This window comes from Lepisosteus oculatus, chromosome 13, assembly GCF_040954835.1.
Source record: "Lepisosteus oculatus isolate fLepOcu1 chromosome 13, fLepOcu1.hap2, whole genome shotgun sequence".
NCBI lineage: Eukaryota > Metazoa > Chordata > Actinopteri > Semionotiformes > Lepisosteidae > Lepisosteus > Lepisosteus oculatus.
The window spans coordinates 19,581,873-19,597,189 of NC_090708.1; the positions used below are offsets into that span (position 1 = coordinate 19,581,873).

The window sequence follows — 15,317 nt, forward strand, 5'->3', positions numbered from 1 at the left end:
ACTACTCTGTTTCCTTCACCACAAGACCCCAGTCCATCACGTGTGTCTTGTGGGAAGATATGAGGAAACCGGAGCTCCTGAAATAAACACATGGAAACAGGCAAACTCCACGCAGTAACAAAAACATGAAATCGAGCACAAGAGCTGTGTGGCAGCAATACTAATCCCCACGCACTGGGTCAAGCCTACTGTAAACGCATGACTGATAAATCCTTCATTTGTTTTGTGGTAATTTTCTGAGTTGTGTATGACCATCACCTCCTGCCCTCTGCTGGGGGAAAGAGGTACTGTCACTGGTTTGACTGAGTGGCTCCACTGGGCTGGCTGTAGTAGCACTGATTTTTAGCTTTGAACATGGTTTGCCTCAATGGGAAAGTTGGGAATGGTGGGTCATTGTAAGGTTGGAGTAAAAAACATTTTTTTTGGGAGCCAGGAAAGGTCAGGAAGATTCAGGTCATTGAGGAAGGAACGTATTAATTTTGATTTCTGTATGCCTGTATTTCCCTGTCTCTCTGTCATTTTGTCTACTTCAATTAAATGACATCTGTTATCCACACCCACTTCATCCTATAGAAGGTTGTGATGAGGGAATTATATTAATAAAATTATCCACCATACTGTCGTATTGTAGACTGGACCTTAAGAGACTATATGAGTCATATCAACACTGTAGCCAGCAGCCATATCACCCTGCAACTCACAACTGGCAACCCACTGAAGCTAAGCAGGTGTGAGCCTGGTCAGTACCTGGATGAGAGACCTCCTGGGAAAAACTAAGGTTGCTGCTGGAAGAGGTGTTAGTGGGGCCAGCAGGGGGCGCTCACCCTGTGGTCCATGTGGGTCCTAATGCCCCAGTATAGTGGTGGGGACACTATACTGTAAACAGGTGTTGTCCCTCGGATGAGACGTAAAACCGAGGTCCTGACTTTCTGTGGTCATTAAAAATCCCAGGGTGTTTCTCAAAAAGAGTAGGGGTGTAACCCTGGGGTCCTGGCCGAATTTTCCATGCCTCCTAATAATCCCCCTCTATAAACTGGCTACATTACTCTGCTCTCCTCCCCACTGATAGCTGATGTGTGGTGAGCGTTCTGGCGCACTATGGCTGCTGTCACATCATCCAGGTGGGGCTGCACATTGGTGGTGTGGAGGGGAGTCCCCATTACCTGTAAAGCGCTTTGAGTGGAGTGTCCAGAAAAGTGCTATATATGTGTAAGCAATTATTATTATAACACTACAGTACTGTTATCTCTGTATCTTGTATTATTTATATGTTATCTCTGTGTCTTGTATTATTAATCGTGTTAAGATGAATTATTATGGCAAAAGATTATGTTCGGTTTGTACTGCTGTACATGATGGATTCTTGCTGCTCCTAAAAATGTACAGGTTTTGAATTATGTCAACATACAAATTCATTCATACTGCTGATAACAATGGATGTAAACATCACAGCTAATCCCAGGGTCTACAGAACAAGAGTATATAGTATGTTTAAGTGTTTGCTCTTTTATTCCTCGATTGATTCATTCATTTTGCCATTGTGTTCTATAGCTTGAATTGTTTTTGTGAAAGGGTTCATTTTCAATTTGCTTCTGCTGAAGCAGAGAGACAGACACCTGCTGTGTGGACTGTTTGCAGAGAAAATTCGCTGTGTGAAAAAGCGTTACGTACTAAAGGTGGTAATCTTCACACTGGTCCTAAATATGCTCAGGAGTTTCTCTCTCATTAATGTCATTTTTATGATAGGTCATGGCATTTGAAGTGTACCAAAATGCCCGAAAATGATTATATTCTGAGCTTAGCAAGTGTACATTTTGGACACCTGTCTCGCTTTCCGGAAAAGCCTGTCTGTAATTAAACTTCTTTCACAGCCTCACTGTGACTTCTTTCACCCCCACCGTGTCTTGGACTGCCTTGGACTCTCGCGTACACCGCTCGCTTATGTCTGAAACTCCTTGAAACTATCTTTCACGATGGGGCACATCAAACACACAGGCACAGGAAGAGAGGCCGACAGCGGGCGTGTGAGAGAGAAAGCGCAGCCCCAAACAAACCAGATCAAACCAAAGAAAACAGGAAGAACAGGTGGCAGGAAGGAACGTGAGCTGTCACTGCCTCGCCAGCCACCCTGTACTTTACTTGGCATGAAGCCGCACGGGGAGCAAGAGGCCTCACTGGCGCTGGAGAACATGCCTGCCTGCAGGTTCACACAGCGCTAGAGAATGGTGCTGAGGGAGACTCTGGCAGCAGCACAAAGCAGCCCCCTGTACCTGCTGATGCTCACATCTCACATACTGGCTGGTAGGTCTCTACCGCGGCTCAGAGTAAAGAGCAGGCTCCTCGGATCACACTGTGTTTCTCTGGCTTTGCTCTCCTGTGCCTTATTGATCTGCTGCTTTCCCTCTCTCTCTCCCGCACACCTGAAGAAGGCTCTGCAGCCAAAACGTTGTGTTTCTTTTCTTTACCTTTCAGCAGGGAATGAACAGTCGCCCTTTTCTGGCTCTGCCTTACGTGGGCAATACATTTACTTTTCCATCATCTCTCATAGTTTATAGCATGCTTTACAGGATCTGTGTATCTTTACCATGATTTCACTTTGCTTTACCACATTTTCTTTAAAACGTATTTTTCCACAAAAAAACTGTAATATGTTGGCTAAAGATGCAGGGTATCTTGCAGGAAATCTTTGCCTCACTTAAAAATGCTCTCTTGTAGAGGTTTTAAATGTTTGAGCAGAAGTTAGCAAAATTGTGTTTCTGTACAACAGTTTATCAAAGTATTATCAGGACCATAAATATTATTTTGTATACTTTTTAAACAAAGGACAAAGCAAAATAAGCAGGAATGTGTCAAGACTGATTAATGTAAATGACCAGTATGCATAGTAAAATTGTATAGAGAATAGAAAAACTCACATGCAGCTCACACGTGGTCAATTGGGTGTTACACAAAGTATTTAAAATAGAAAGGAATGTGTGTTTGGAGCTCATTATATTATTTTACTCCTCTCATGACATGATTCATGATCAATCATGGTAATAATGGTCCTATTGTTTTCTTTATTAATTCATTATTATTAAAAGTAGACTTAAAGTGGCTTGGAACAGCAGTTTAAAGAGTTTTTAACAATTCCGTATTGTTAAGTAATGGGCAGGTACTGAGAGTTCTGAGAACTAAAACCGGTATGACATAGTTCAGGTGGGTAGCTGCGTCAGCATGTGTAGGCTGCAAAGGAACAAGTAATAGGTTTATTCCATGCTGAAAAAAAAGAAAGAAAACACAACGTTTCAGCCATGGACCCTTCTTCAGGTGTGAGCTCCTGCTCAAAATTCTTCTTTTTTTCAGCATGGAATAAATCTATTACTTGTTCCTTTGCAGGTATGACATAAACAACTTAGTAAAAAAACTTTAATAACTTATAATAATGAAGTCAAAATCCAGGACAATAGCAACTGAGTGTTTACATTTGTTGCTTCTAGATAAATGGCTACATTCCTTACATAGAAAAAATATGACCACACGCCTTTACTTGCTAAATTGTGTAAGTGTAAGCACTTACACTTACACACTATTGTGTCTTTAGGGGGATAATGGCACAACTTACCTGGAAAAGGTAAAACGCCATAGCTTGATGCTCAGTTTAGCCAGTTCCAGTTTAGGACATTCCTTTCTACACTGAATTTTACTGAATCACTCTGAACTCTGATTTTACTGAACTGATTCCAAAGTAGCAATATCTTTTTTTGTAAATGATATATAAATTGTGCACAATATTCACATTTGTAAAAAGTCATAGTTTTAACATATTGTTAACTATTGTCTTTAGCTTCTTCAAGCTCGCTGTGTCCCATCTTATATTTGTAGGTTATGTAATACTCTGTTCTAGTCTTCACTAAAAAACACAGCCAGGTGTTTGGTAGTGACCACCACTTGCATTTGAGAATTAATCTTTTATGGGGACCTTTATCAAAAGTACTCAGAAAACCCAGATATACCATCATTTTTACTTCAAATAATTCTAACCTTATCTAAGCAATATCTACTTTTTCTAAATTTATGCTGATTAGCTCCTAGAATCCTCTAGCAGTACTTTTCTTTACACAGCCTATGTGTAATAACTTTATGTGTAGTAGAAGCATGGCGTATTAGGGAATCTCCTCTGCCTTGGATTATTTTGAAATGAGTGTGTCACTCTCGGTTATCACAGACCCTGCCGGCTGCTCCTGTTCTCCCAGCGAGCAGTCCTTAGATCTACTCTCCGATCCTGTCTGCATGCTGTGAATAGTCTTTACTTTATTTGTAGGCTCCTTACGAATGAAGAACTATGCCCCATGAAAACTAAACATAAAATTAAATGAACTTATTTCCCTACGGACACAAAGGTATAATAAAGAAAACCTGGCCCGGAGAGATTCTCTTGTAAACTTAGGTCGCGTTTTAAAGATTGATTTGTTTGCCTGTAGGTCTTCTGGCTCTCTGAGCACTCCAAGTGATGATAGTATAGCAGCAGAGGCACAATTACACTTCTGAAACACTTCAAGTCACGGTTGCTAGGTATCGTCTTTCATTTCGCATTCTTGTTGTTTAAAAAAATGCCTCATTATAAGTGGTGTCTCTACTCTTCCTGTTTACCTTTTTATCAACTCTTATTTTACCCTTTGGGCAAGGGCAGCTTGTTTGGGGAAAAGGTCTAAAAAACAATGAAAAAAGAACAAAAGTAAAATAAACTACAGCAAGAAACCATTCACAAAGAGAAACAAAATAAATTTCTGACATCGAAGACAGAATTCAGGAATGTCAGTTGAGGTAATGAGTTCTGCTTTTATAATTTCACAATGAGAGCTCAGACCTGTTATACAGGTTTTCCATCTTGACCCCTGAGAAGAGCCCAGATTTAATATTGCTCAAGCACTACTGTTCTTTTTTTATCCAACATAAACAAGAGGGCAGCATAATTGTACCTAGGTTCACCTGTACATATTAATTGCCTGTCCAAGATTCCTTTCTCAATGAATCAAGAAGCCAGCAAACAGAACAAATGTGTCAGATCCAGGACCATTGGAGACTTGGTGCACCAAACCAGCAATGTCTGAGCCATAGGACTTTTGATGCTTCGTAACAGCTGTGCAACCTGCTTATGGTCGTTAAGCTTAAAAACAATGGGGCTAATGAGCTTATCTGAAAGTCGCATAATCACATTTCCAAAATAAATGTAGCATTTCACAGGAATAGCTTTATCGGTTGTTTCTCTTTGTTTTCTTTTTGGCATTCTCAACTTGTTGTTTTAACAACTGGTTATTTTCTGATTATTTTTGAATGAGAAAATATATCGCTCAGGAATGTTATGAAATGGCTTACAGCTTGAGTCACACTATGTTACTCACTCCAGTCACAGATCCATTATAATGCATACGGAACTGTAATCTTGCAGTAGAGGCTAAAATAAATGACAAAAAGTTCTTTCAGTATTTCAATAGTAAATAACCATAAAGAATATAGTCAAATGTCTCTGGGAGAAAATTGGCAACCTCTAAACATTGAAAGAGGATAAGCTGATGTACTGTAGTAAATGAGAATTTCACTCATTCCACAATGAAAACGTCAGCATGCCTCATGCAGTGTAACAAGGTTTTGTATTAAATATTATGAACATAGAAGAGGCAGATGTGTGGAGGGTACTAGAAACGCTCAGGATTAATATACACTATTCTCAGGACCTAATGGTATCCTGCTAATTTTACTTAAGGAAACAAGATGTTACTCAGAAGCCACTGAGGGAACTCTTCCAACAACAGGGTGAAGACAGCAGTTGCACCCAGGGACGGTAGAATTGCTAATGTAGTGCCCTTTATAAGAATGGTGACAAAACCAGAAGTCTGATTTTGGACACATGGAAGGTTATAGAAACAATAAACTAACAAAACTTAAACTAGAGATTTACCTACAGTTTATGGAAACAAATATCAAGGATATAGCATGGATTCACTTTTTACACAAGTAACATCAGAAATTAATACTAAGCATATTGATAAGGTGTATTTATATTTTTAGAAGACTTCTGACAATGTTCCTCACAAAGGATTCATTCTGAAAGGACATGTAAACTGTGTGGGAACAGGATAATGCATGTGTTAATTTGAGTCTGTTTTAATGCAGTATCCCCAGGTATTGAGAAACTGCCTCCTCCTCAAAATGTTGAGGTTGAATCGACCAATATGAAGCACTTCCTGAAGTGGAGCCCCTTGCCTGCGTCCTTTGGCCTTGTCAGCTATTCAGTGCAGTTCCAAGGGTAAGCTGCCCTGATTCCACACCTAGAGTCACGTATTCACCTGTGTCTCAGCTGCCCTGATTTTCACACCTACTGTAGTTACGTATTCACTTCTGTCTCAGTTGCACTGATTTCCACACCTGAGTCAAATATTCACTTGTGTCTCAGCTGCCCTGATTTCCACACCTAGAGTATTCACATATTCACCTGTGACTCAATGTCACTTAGGCCATATTTGCAATGGAATTTGCTCAAAGGGTGCAGCACAGAGATACAATGGATAGCAATGCTACCTCACAGCACTAGGGCCATGGGTTGAATTGCAGATCTGGGTTCCCGTTTGCGAAGAGTTTATACAGTATGTTCTCCCTCACAGTCCAAAAACATACTGGTAAATTAATTGGTTTCTGGTAAAACTGGCCCCAGTGTGTGAGTGTGTGTTTGTGTCTGTGTCTTCCCTGCCATGGATTGGTATTCTGTCCATGATGTACCCTACCTTGTGCCCGTGTCTTGTTGGGACGGGCTCCAGCATTCCCAAGACACTGAATTGGAAGAAGAGGTTAGAAAATGGATGGAATTATGAATTTGCCCATAGTTTACCCAAAGGCAGAATACACAAGCTTTTAGCTGTATTGCTTCAAGAGTATTGCTCCTTTCTGAATGCAGAGAATGTAACACTTGACATTTACTGTCCAAAATGAGTCAGACATAGCCGGAGAGACACTTGCTCATCATTTTTAACACGTGCATTGTTTTCTGGTGGTTGTGGCAGGGAATTTGAGTTGCTGTACAGAAATGGGAGCTGGGAAGACGTGTTTGAGTGCCAGCTGATTGCCCACAGCACCTGCGACATGACTGACTACATTGCCTGTAATGTTGACTATAATATCAGGGTTCACGCACAGAAGGGGGGTCAGAGATCAGACTGGGCGTCAATCAGACAGCTCTTCAACAGCAGGCAAAGTGAGTAACAGCTAAGGAGAAAAAAAAAGAAAATCACTGCAAAATTTTTCAACACTAATGAAGAACCATTTCCAATACCAGCATATACATTTGCTTAAATTTAGATTCAGTGCTGAAAATACTGTTGGCAGATCTCTCTATTTTGGTCTGATATATTTGTCTGATTCTTCGGTAGCAAAACTGACCACACCCACAATGACAGTGACTGCTGCAAGGGAGTTCATTAGGGTAACCTTTGCAGAAATTCCCAAATCCATTGATGTCATCCTTAACTACTGGAAAAAGGGAAAAGAAAGTAAAGTAAGTATCGATTTCTTTTCTAGAAAGCAAAACATTTTTTGAACAATCGAAACTCTCACAGTGTTTCATTTGTCCACGTATGTCTTACTGGAAAAAAAAGTAATGTTCTTTTGATTGTATGATTTTAAAAGACATACGATTATTTTAGTTGAAAAGTTTGCAGCAATAGTCCATCCATAGTAGAAACATGGAAGATTTTAAGATCCTCTGACCATGTGCTCATTTCATGCATACAGATTACATTTCCTGTCAGTTTATTCTCTCAGCACAGTTAGTGCACACAGTGATGCACAGGAGCACAGCCCTGTTCGAACATCACACGCTGAAAGTCAGAAGGTGAAAATGAAAGGTTATTGAACTTCACAAATGCTGAATGAATACAAAACAGCAAGGTGACAGGCCTACCCACAGTACCCACTCTAACCAGGTAGTTTGTGAGACCTGAGCCCATAAAAAATACAATAGCTAACAAAATCTTGTGTGAAGAGATTTTTATCCTATCAATCATTTATTAAACCAAAAACATGGGAAAATGTGGATCTCAGCCATAAAGTAATTACCATTATCAAAATACCAAGCATTTATAGAGATATAAAAAACAACGCAATCTCTGTGCTGTTAAGGGATGCCTTATCCTGTCATGATGCAGGTTTCACATTTGGTCAATTGGCAATGGACATTTTCACCAGCGCTCTTAAGATATAACTAACTGTTCAGGATACAAATGCCCTCTTCTAGCTAAACTCTGCCATCTACAACATTGTAAGCAGCTCAGTCTCTCATAAAGTCACAGAACTGCTTTTGGAATGCCAATCCTTCTACTAGAGAAACCCTGTACCCTGTCCACATGTTCCAGGACGGATGCTTTTTGTTTGTACTGTTAACACTGGATCTTGTGTTTCTTTTGCAATCTTTTTCACTTGCCTGCTAGAAAAACAAACAGCTACCTCAGCATGGTTGCTTTTATTATCACACAGACAGGCCTTCTCAGGTACAAACTCTAATATTTTCAACACAGTACTTACATACTCTTGGTTATTGCCCGATAACCTCTTTCTTTCACATAAGGTTTTACCTCCCATCATTTTTTTCCTTTTCATTCCTTTTTACATTATGTTAGGAAACAGGTAGCATAGAGAGTAGAGAGTAGAGAGTAATTTATTGCCATACTGTACAGTATGTACACATACAATGGAATTCTTAATCCAGCTGATCTTTCGGGACATACACAGTACAACAGACATGACCACACAATTTAGAGAGTACTGTACATTCCAAACATAATAAATAATAACAACAGAACAATAAATATTTTTACGTGAACACTTCCAGACCTCTCAGGAGTGTTAGGATCAGCTTGAGGAGTCTTGAGACTTTCACTAACCACGCTGGCATAGGGAATGCTGAAATGCGAAAACTTCAACAGATTCAAGGGCATTCATCACTGATGGCAGACACTGGTGCACAGGCACCTGGGACACCCCAGCCCTGGGGAAAGTGGACAGAGTCACTCTCGTTACTGCCATGCTCTTTCTGTCTAAATGAACCTGTGGACCTATGGTGGTGACCTCACTTTGTTATCATTGCTACTTATTTGAAAATGAAAATTTGCATCACTTACAGATTGGTTTTTATGATGCTTTGGAAATGTTACATGATGTATAAATCATCCTGTATATCTGGTTGAGGAATTTTATAGATTAAGCAGATTAAGCAATGAAGCTAAATGGGTTGTTCTTTTGCAATTACAATGTAGGTGTTCCAAAAAACCATCACTTCAGAGGAAAACCCTTTTCATATTGTCAACATTGAGGAGGGAGTCATGTACTGTCTCAGAGCATTAGCCTTTGCAGAGTCAATCAATAAGAAGAGTGAATCTACAAACCCACAGTGCTACTTCGTTCCTAGTGAGTACCTGCCTTCCAGAAGTGGGCAAGAATATAATTTTACAGCTACCAGATAAGTGTCAAGCTTATTATTCATCAAGGAGATAACAGTGTGCTTAATTTACAAAGTTGACTAATCAGTAACTGTGTTTTTTATTTTATATAGTGTCTTTCAATGGTTCCACTTTATTTGCATTCACCGCTCTTCCCAGATCTCAAAACAGTAAATTTAACATTTTACTACCAGGTTTAATAAAAGCATCTACAATGTTTAACACATTGAGAACAGAATTTAAAATGACTTGCATGCATATTTTATCCTCCTAAAGCAGCAGAAAGTCTGGAATGTGTGCCGGCAGTGAACTTTTGCACAGAAGCAGCAGCAGCAACTGTGACAATAAGAATTACAGGTGTTCAAACCCATTGCCACATTTGGTGTACTGTACGGGTTTGTGCTCCGTATACTGTACATTACACTGTTTGGTGCCACATAAGAAAGAACAGTTCTGATAAATAGTAACACAAAATATGAATCACAATATTACCTGTGAAAAACACTTTCAGAAACATACTTTTGTCAGGTTTTGCAAGTTGACCTAACCTAATTCTTTTGTAAGGGCGGCTTCAAAATAATGACAGAAGCTGGATTAAGAAGGCTTTGCCTTGGCATGGAGTTGAAAATCAATTACGCAATCTCCTCCCTGGTCTCAGAGCTTGGCAGTAACACAGGAATCTCAGCTATGTTCCACGGCCTATGCTGTTACACGTCCAAAAATCTTCAAAGCGAAAGTGGATTGTTAGTGAAGTGCCAGTCATAACTTGCACACAGTGGCTCACACAGGTGGATAGATGGTGGAGCTCTAATGGAAAGCTTGAAGGAAACATAGCTTTCTTGCACACGAACTGAAAACACTCTGCAGATGGGTTAATTCCAGTGTCTCCCTTGAAAGGTCCAGTACCTCAGTGGCTGCTGCCCACAGTCTTATGCACCTCTATTTTCCTGGCTCTCCTGCTGCTCATCTCCCTGCGGAAGTATTACTCTGTCCTCCAGTCCGCCTGCTGCCCGAAGGAACCCCTGCCAGATGTCCTGGTGAGCTGAGTGTGATTTTTTGTTTCTGACATGGAAAAAAAAAAGAAAATAGATAAAGGAAATTGTAGAGGATGCCAAAGGTCATGGTGCAGTTCAGGGAAGTTTTGAAAAGAGGTTTATTCTGTAACGGAGAGGCCTCCAGGAGACAAAACTGACAAAGTGATTTTCTATCCCTGTTTGACCTACGTACAAATGTTCTCAAGCACTTCATATACTCTACAACATATATTTAAATTTAAAATGAACCTTTTGTTCCTTTATACAAATGACTTTGTAAAAAAATATATCATTAAAAAATATCTGCAAAGCCCTGCTCATCTGTAGCAGACTCATATCTGTCTCTAACACACTTTGCTTTTCCTATACTGGTCTCTTTCTGTTGTAATATTGAACTTGGCTTTACTTTTGGTTCTCTCGGTCCATAGAGAGGACAAAACATGTTTCCGTGTGGGCTATAGATCTGTGGGGTATAGACAATTTTCCTCATTTACATGTTTTTAAGGCCAATGTTTTCCAGACCACAAATTTGCTAACCTTTAGGACGATTTCTGTCTATAGTATATCTGTGTTTTTGACATTTAGCCAAGCTTTTCAAATGTGTCTTAAGCTGCCTCATTCTCTTAAAGCTTTCCTTCTTAGAATCATAAACCTTTTACTTAAGCTCTGTGCTTCTAAGTCTGACATACACCTTAAAGGTGATTGTGTTTCTTACTGTACCATGATCAACTAAAAAGAAAGGCTTATGTAGCACCTTTTCTTTGTTGCTCCTCTGACAGTTTGAGTGACAAAGTCATCATTTACTATATCATCCCCTTCACCTTCAGCATCTGTGCTTCCAAAATGGTTAATATTAGTCTGCGAGGACAATTGAAACACCCCAATATGACTTCATGCTGTATGGAATAGGTCTGAATCATCATCACAACTGACTGCTGTGACTAAACGTCTTGGACGTCTATTCACATTTTCAAACTGTAAAAAAAAGCAGAAGTATCAGTGCTATCTACAGTATATTTGATTTTTCTACTGCTCTGCCATTTTTTATATGTGCTAAGGCACTGCCTCATCAGTCTTTCATGTTTCATCTGAACAATCCACCCCTGCTTATATTAAATTCATCTCCATCACTCTCTGAATGCTACATTTCTGTAACCCCCTGATCCCTGTTAAATAATTCACAATCACCTTGCTCAACCCAATGCATTCTCTCACTCTTGATTGAACTGTAGAGCATTCTGCCTAGACCCTCTGTTCTAATTAGAAGCCCAGTGCTCCAAAAACCTAGATCCTTCTTCTCTACTCCAGGATTCCATTCCCTTGATTAATCTTTGTATATCTGAAGTCCTGGAATAGCATGTGGTACTAATGTGGTGAGAATATGGATCGTGACGATTGGATTCCCCCTAGCTCTAGCCAAGTATTGATATCTGAGCACCAGGCAGGGAAGAAATCAAATAGGTCTCCTTGTGACTTAGTACACAGACTATGCTCTAACCATCTTCTGGATAGGAATGTGTACTGTGGTGCCCCAGGACTCACTCAGTTTGCCCTTCATGTCTGGGCAGTCAGAATCCAAATTGGTGTCCAATAATTGGAATCTATCAGACACCAACTTTTAATACTCTGTAGGGCTTGTACCCAAACCTTTTCTACTCCAGACTGCACTAGAACCTCAATCCCTCAGCATCTGGCCTGCAGACCATCTCTGGAAAAGGCTGACTAACCAGTTACTCCAGATCTCTTACTCCCAAAGATTTCCACCTATTCCACATGCCAACAGTCTTTAGAGATTAATCTTTCCTGGATATATTTAGATAGAAATACGATAATTCTGAAAATCAGACCCTGAAACTGTCACGGATGTTGGAAGGGACAAACCATGGAGAGGCAGGAGAGCGAAAAAGACCCTATGCGAAGCGGCGGAATGAGGGGGTTAGCCCAGGCTCAGCAGTGCAAAGAGTTCGGGAGGGCCGTATAGAGACCTATGTCCTCAGGTCACGAACGGAGCGGCGACCTGGTGCAAGGCGGGTCTCAGGACATCCGAACGTCAATACTGAGCGAAGCAGAATAAGTGACCCGGAAATATATAGCCCCAGAGATAGAGAGACCGGAAGGAGAACAAAGGACAGGAAACTAGGGACAGGACAGAGTAGGAGCGCCCTCTGGCTGCAGAGGGCATGACAGAAACGGCCTTATGCTTTTAATTTGAGGTTCAATACTTTGACAGCAACTAGCAACTGTACTGAGGTTTGTAAATTTAAGAAAGAGAAAGAAACAAAGAAAAAGCTGTCTTATAAGGAAGCTACATCCTGCTCTCTTATTAGAACACAAAGAAATACCAGGAGCGATTTCATCTTAATTCTCAAGGTAAACGTGTTTACTCTGCTAAACTAGAGACTGAAAGCACGGATGATAGATTAAATTGATTAAAACCAGTCTAGCAATTTTCCACAAAACCAAAAAACAAGTACACCAAACTAAAGTACTAAACTGCAAGCTATGTGAATCACCCGTTGAGGGTTTTCATGGGGTTTCTGTAATAAATGAAAGATTTCAGCTTCGATCAAGGAGGCTTTACTCTGGGACTGAACTGCACATTTCACTGGTTTCATCAATTAACATTCGGGGGGGAATCTGTGCAGTTTTGGCATAAGGAGGTGATGGAGGTCTGTCTCGTTTTTCATTTTTCTTGAGCCAACCATGCACTGCCCACCATTGAGAGCTCCACATGATTTTGCCCTTGAGGTTACTTATTTTTTCTGGTATGTGAGCAAAACATTCGAGGCCAAAGATAAAAAGAGTGAGAACAAAGATATTTTTCACAAAGAAAATCAAATGTATGATTAAATGGGGAAGTTATAACAGTGGCTTTTGTACTACAGTTTATATATGTCCTCCAACTGAGATCTTAGTTGAATTGTAAAGCTAACTGTGCATAATACTCATTTACTGTGTTCTAAACTATGACAATGGATGCCTCAATGAGGCAGGCTTAGATGGCTGTTGGGAAAATTCTCATAGAATCTGTGAAATGTTTGTTTAGCATCAACATGAAACACAGTGAGGGGATTTTCAATGGAATAAACACAAAGGCATGAGAAAAGAATCACTAGACCTCCTAAAAAATGCTGTGTCATAAGCCTGTTGCACCTTCAGACATCTGTTGCCTGCCTGGGACTGTACCTGTCAAGAACAGATTGTTAGAACCAGTGGAGGGTGACAACTCTCGTGTTTTCAGTTGCAGGACCTGCTAGACTACAAGGTGAAAACACAGCACAGCAGCAATAGGCCCAGTGAAGTCTGTGATGCCATCCTTGTCCTGCCTGCTGAGGAAGGCTGAAATACAGGACTCAGAGGCCAAAAGGAAGAGGAACAGAACAAGGCAGGAAGAATTAAAAGGAGCACACCACTTGGCCAATGGCACTTGAGACATACCCTTCATTTACTTATTCATACTGCACAAAAAAGGGGGACATCTGGACACAGTTCCCAGGACACTATTTGGGAACTCATCTACAGCAGGAGTGACTGAGCAAACACTCTGATTTTCCTGTTGGACCAAGCTTGCGATGTATTGCTCCTAAGGTAGCATTTATCCAGTAACTGCCCAGTTCAATGGAATCGAAGCTGGACTAGGGAACTTTTAAAGGACTTTTTACTGCACAATAGTGTGATTGCAAGCACCCTGACTTTTTCCAGTGTTAAGATCATTCGAGAACTCTTGAGACTCTGAAACCAAAATTATTAAAAAGTATTTATTTATCACATTAAATTATCTATTTTCTCATATCTCAGGGTTATTTCAAAGACAGTTTGAGCCAAAACACATTGAATGCTTGACATGATCTGTTTCTGTACCCAGGATGCACAGAATTTGGATACCTGACTATCTTGGACTTTTTACTCAGAAACTTCAGTATTCATGATTAATTATTTAACAATATAATTCCCAGGCCAGGGCCAAAGATGAGAAAATGTTAAATATACTGATTGCGCTGAGTCCCGATAGTCCAGCATGATGTTCTGTAGCAGGACTTCATGATTCAAAATGGATTTTAACGTTCCATAACATTAAGCAATTCCTTTTCAAACATTGCAAGGACATAAGAAAAGGGTAACAATAAGAGGAGGTCATCTACAGTAGCTCATTTGATTGCTAGATAATTGATCTAAAGACGTCCTCTGCCTACTTTCTGTCTCAAACTCACAACCTTTAGGCAAATAAGTGCCAGTTTCAAATGCTCTTCTTACAGTGCTTCTGTAAAATCGAGAGAAAACACAAATGATCTCAGTAGACAATTCTCATTTCACATGTTTACTGTCCACTATTTAGACATTTATTTCCCTTACCTTTGATCTTGCACTTTCCAGACATAAATCCGAGGGTTAAAACTTTTACAGGGTATTATGTTATTGCTCTATCTGGTTTATTTTCTCCATTCAAAATAAAAATGTGATCATTTAACTTTTTATTTTTATTTTTTCCCCTCCCCCAGTGTGGAGAACATGTGCTTCTCATGTGCTTCTTTCCTGCATCTTACATCCATTCTATAAATTCCATATATTTTCATATCCTCTTATTTATTCTTCTGTTATATGATAAGTAGTGTGAACCACATTCTTAACATTCAAAACATGTGGGAAATACATTGAAAGATCACTGCCTAAGGAAGAACAAGAGATGAAGAAAATTACACTTCTCTGCAAACTAATCCAGAAAGAAAACACTTTGGGGTCCACATTGGGCATGAATTTTAAAACAAGTACCTTAGCACCATTTTAATCATGAAACCTTTTTTAAAATAAACAA

At 39.9% G+C, this 15,317-nt stretch overlaps 1 protein-coding gene across 1 annotated transcript; it reads left to right on the forward strand.

Moving 5' to 3' along the window:
• The first annotated feature begins 2,113 nt into the window (after nt 1-2,113).
• crfb16 (cytokine receptor family member B16) lies at nt 2,114-14,972 on the forward strand. The gene is made up of 7 exons (XM_015361560.2): nt 2,114-2,301; nt 6,157-6,289; nt 7,041-7,231; nt 7,407-7,531; nt 9,288-9,438; nt 10,368-10,507; nt 13,746-14,972. Exons 1-7 carry the CDS (start codon nt 2,223-2,225, stop codon nt 13,845-13,847), a joined length of 921 nt encoding a protein of 306 aa, XP_015217046.1. The 5' UTR covers nt 2,114-2,222; the 3' UTR covers nt 13,848-14,972.
• Nucleotides 14,973-15,317: the final 345 nt, after the last annotated feature.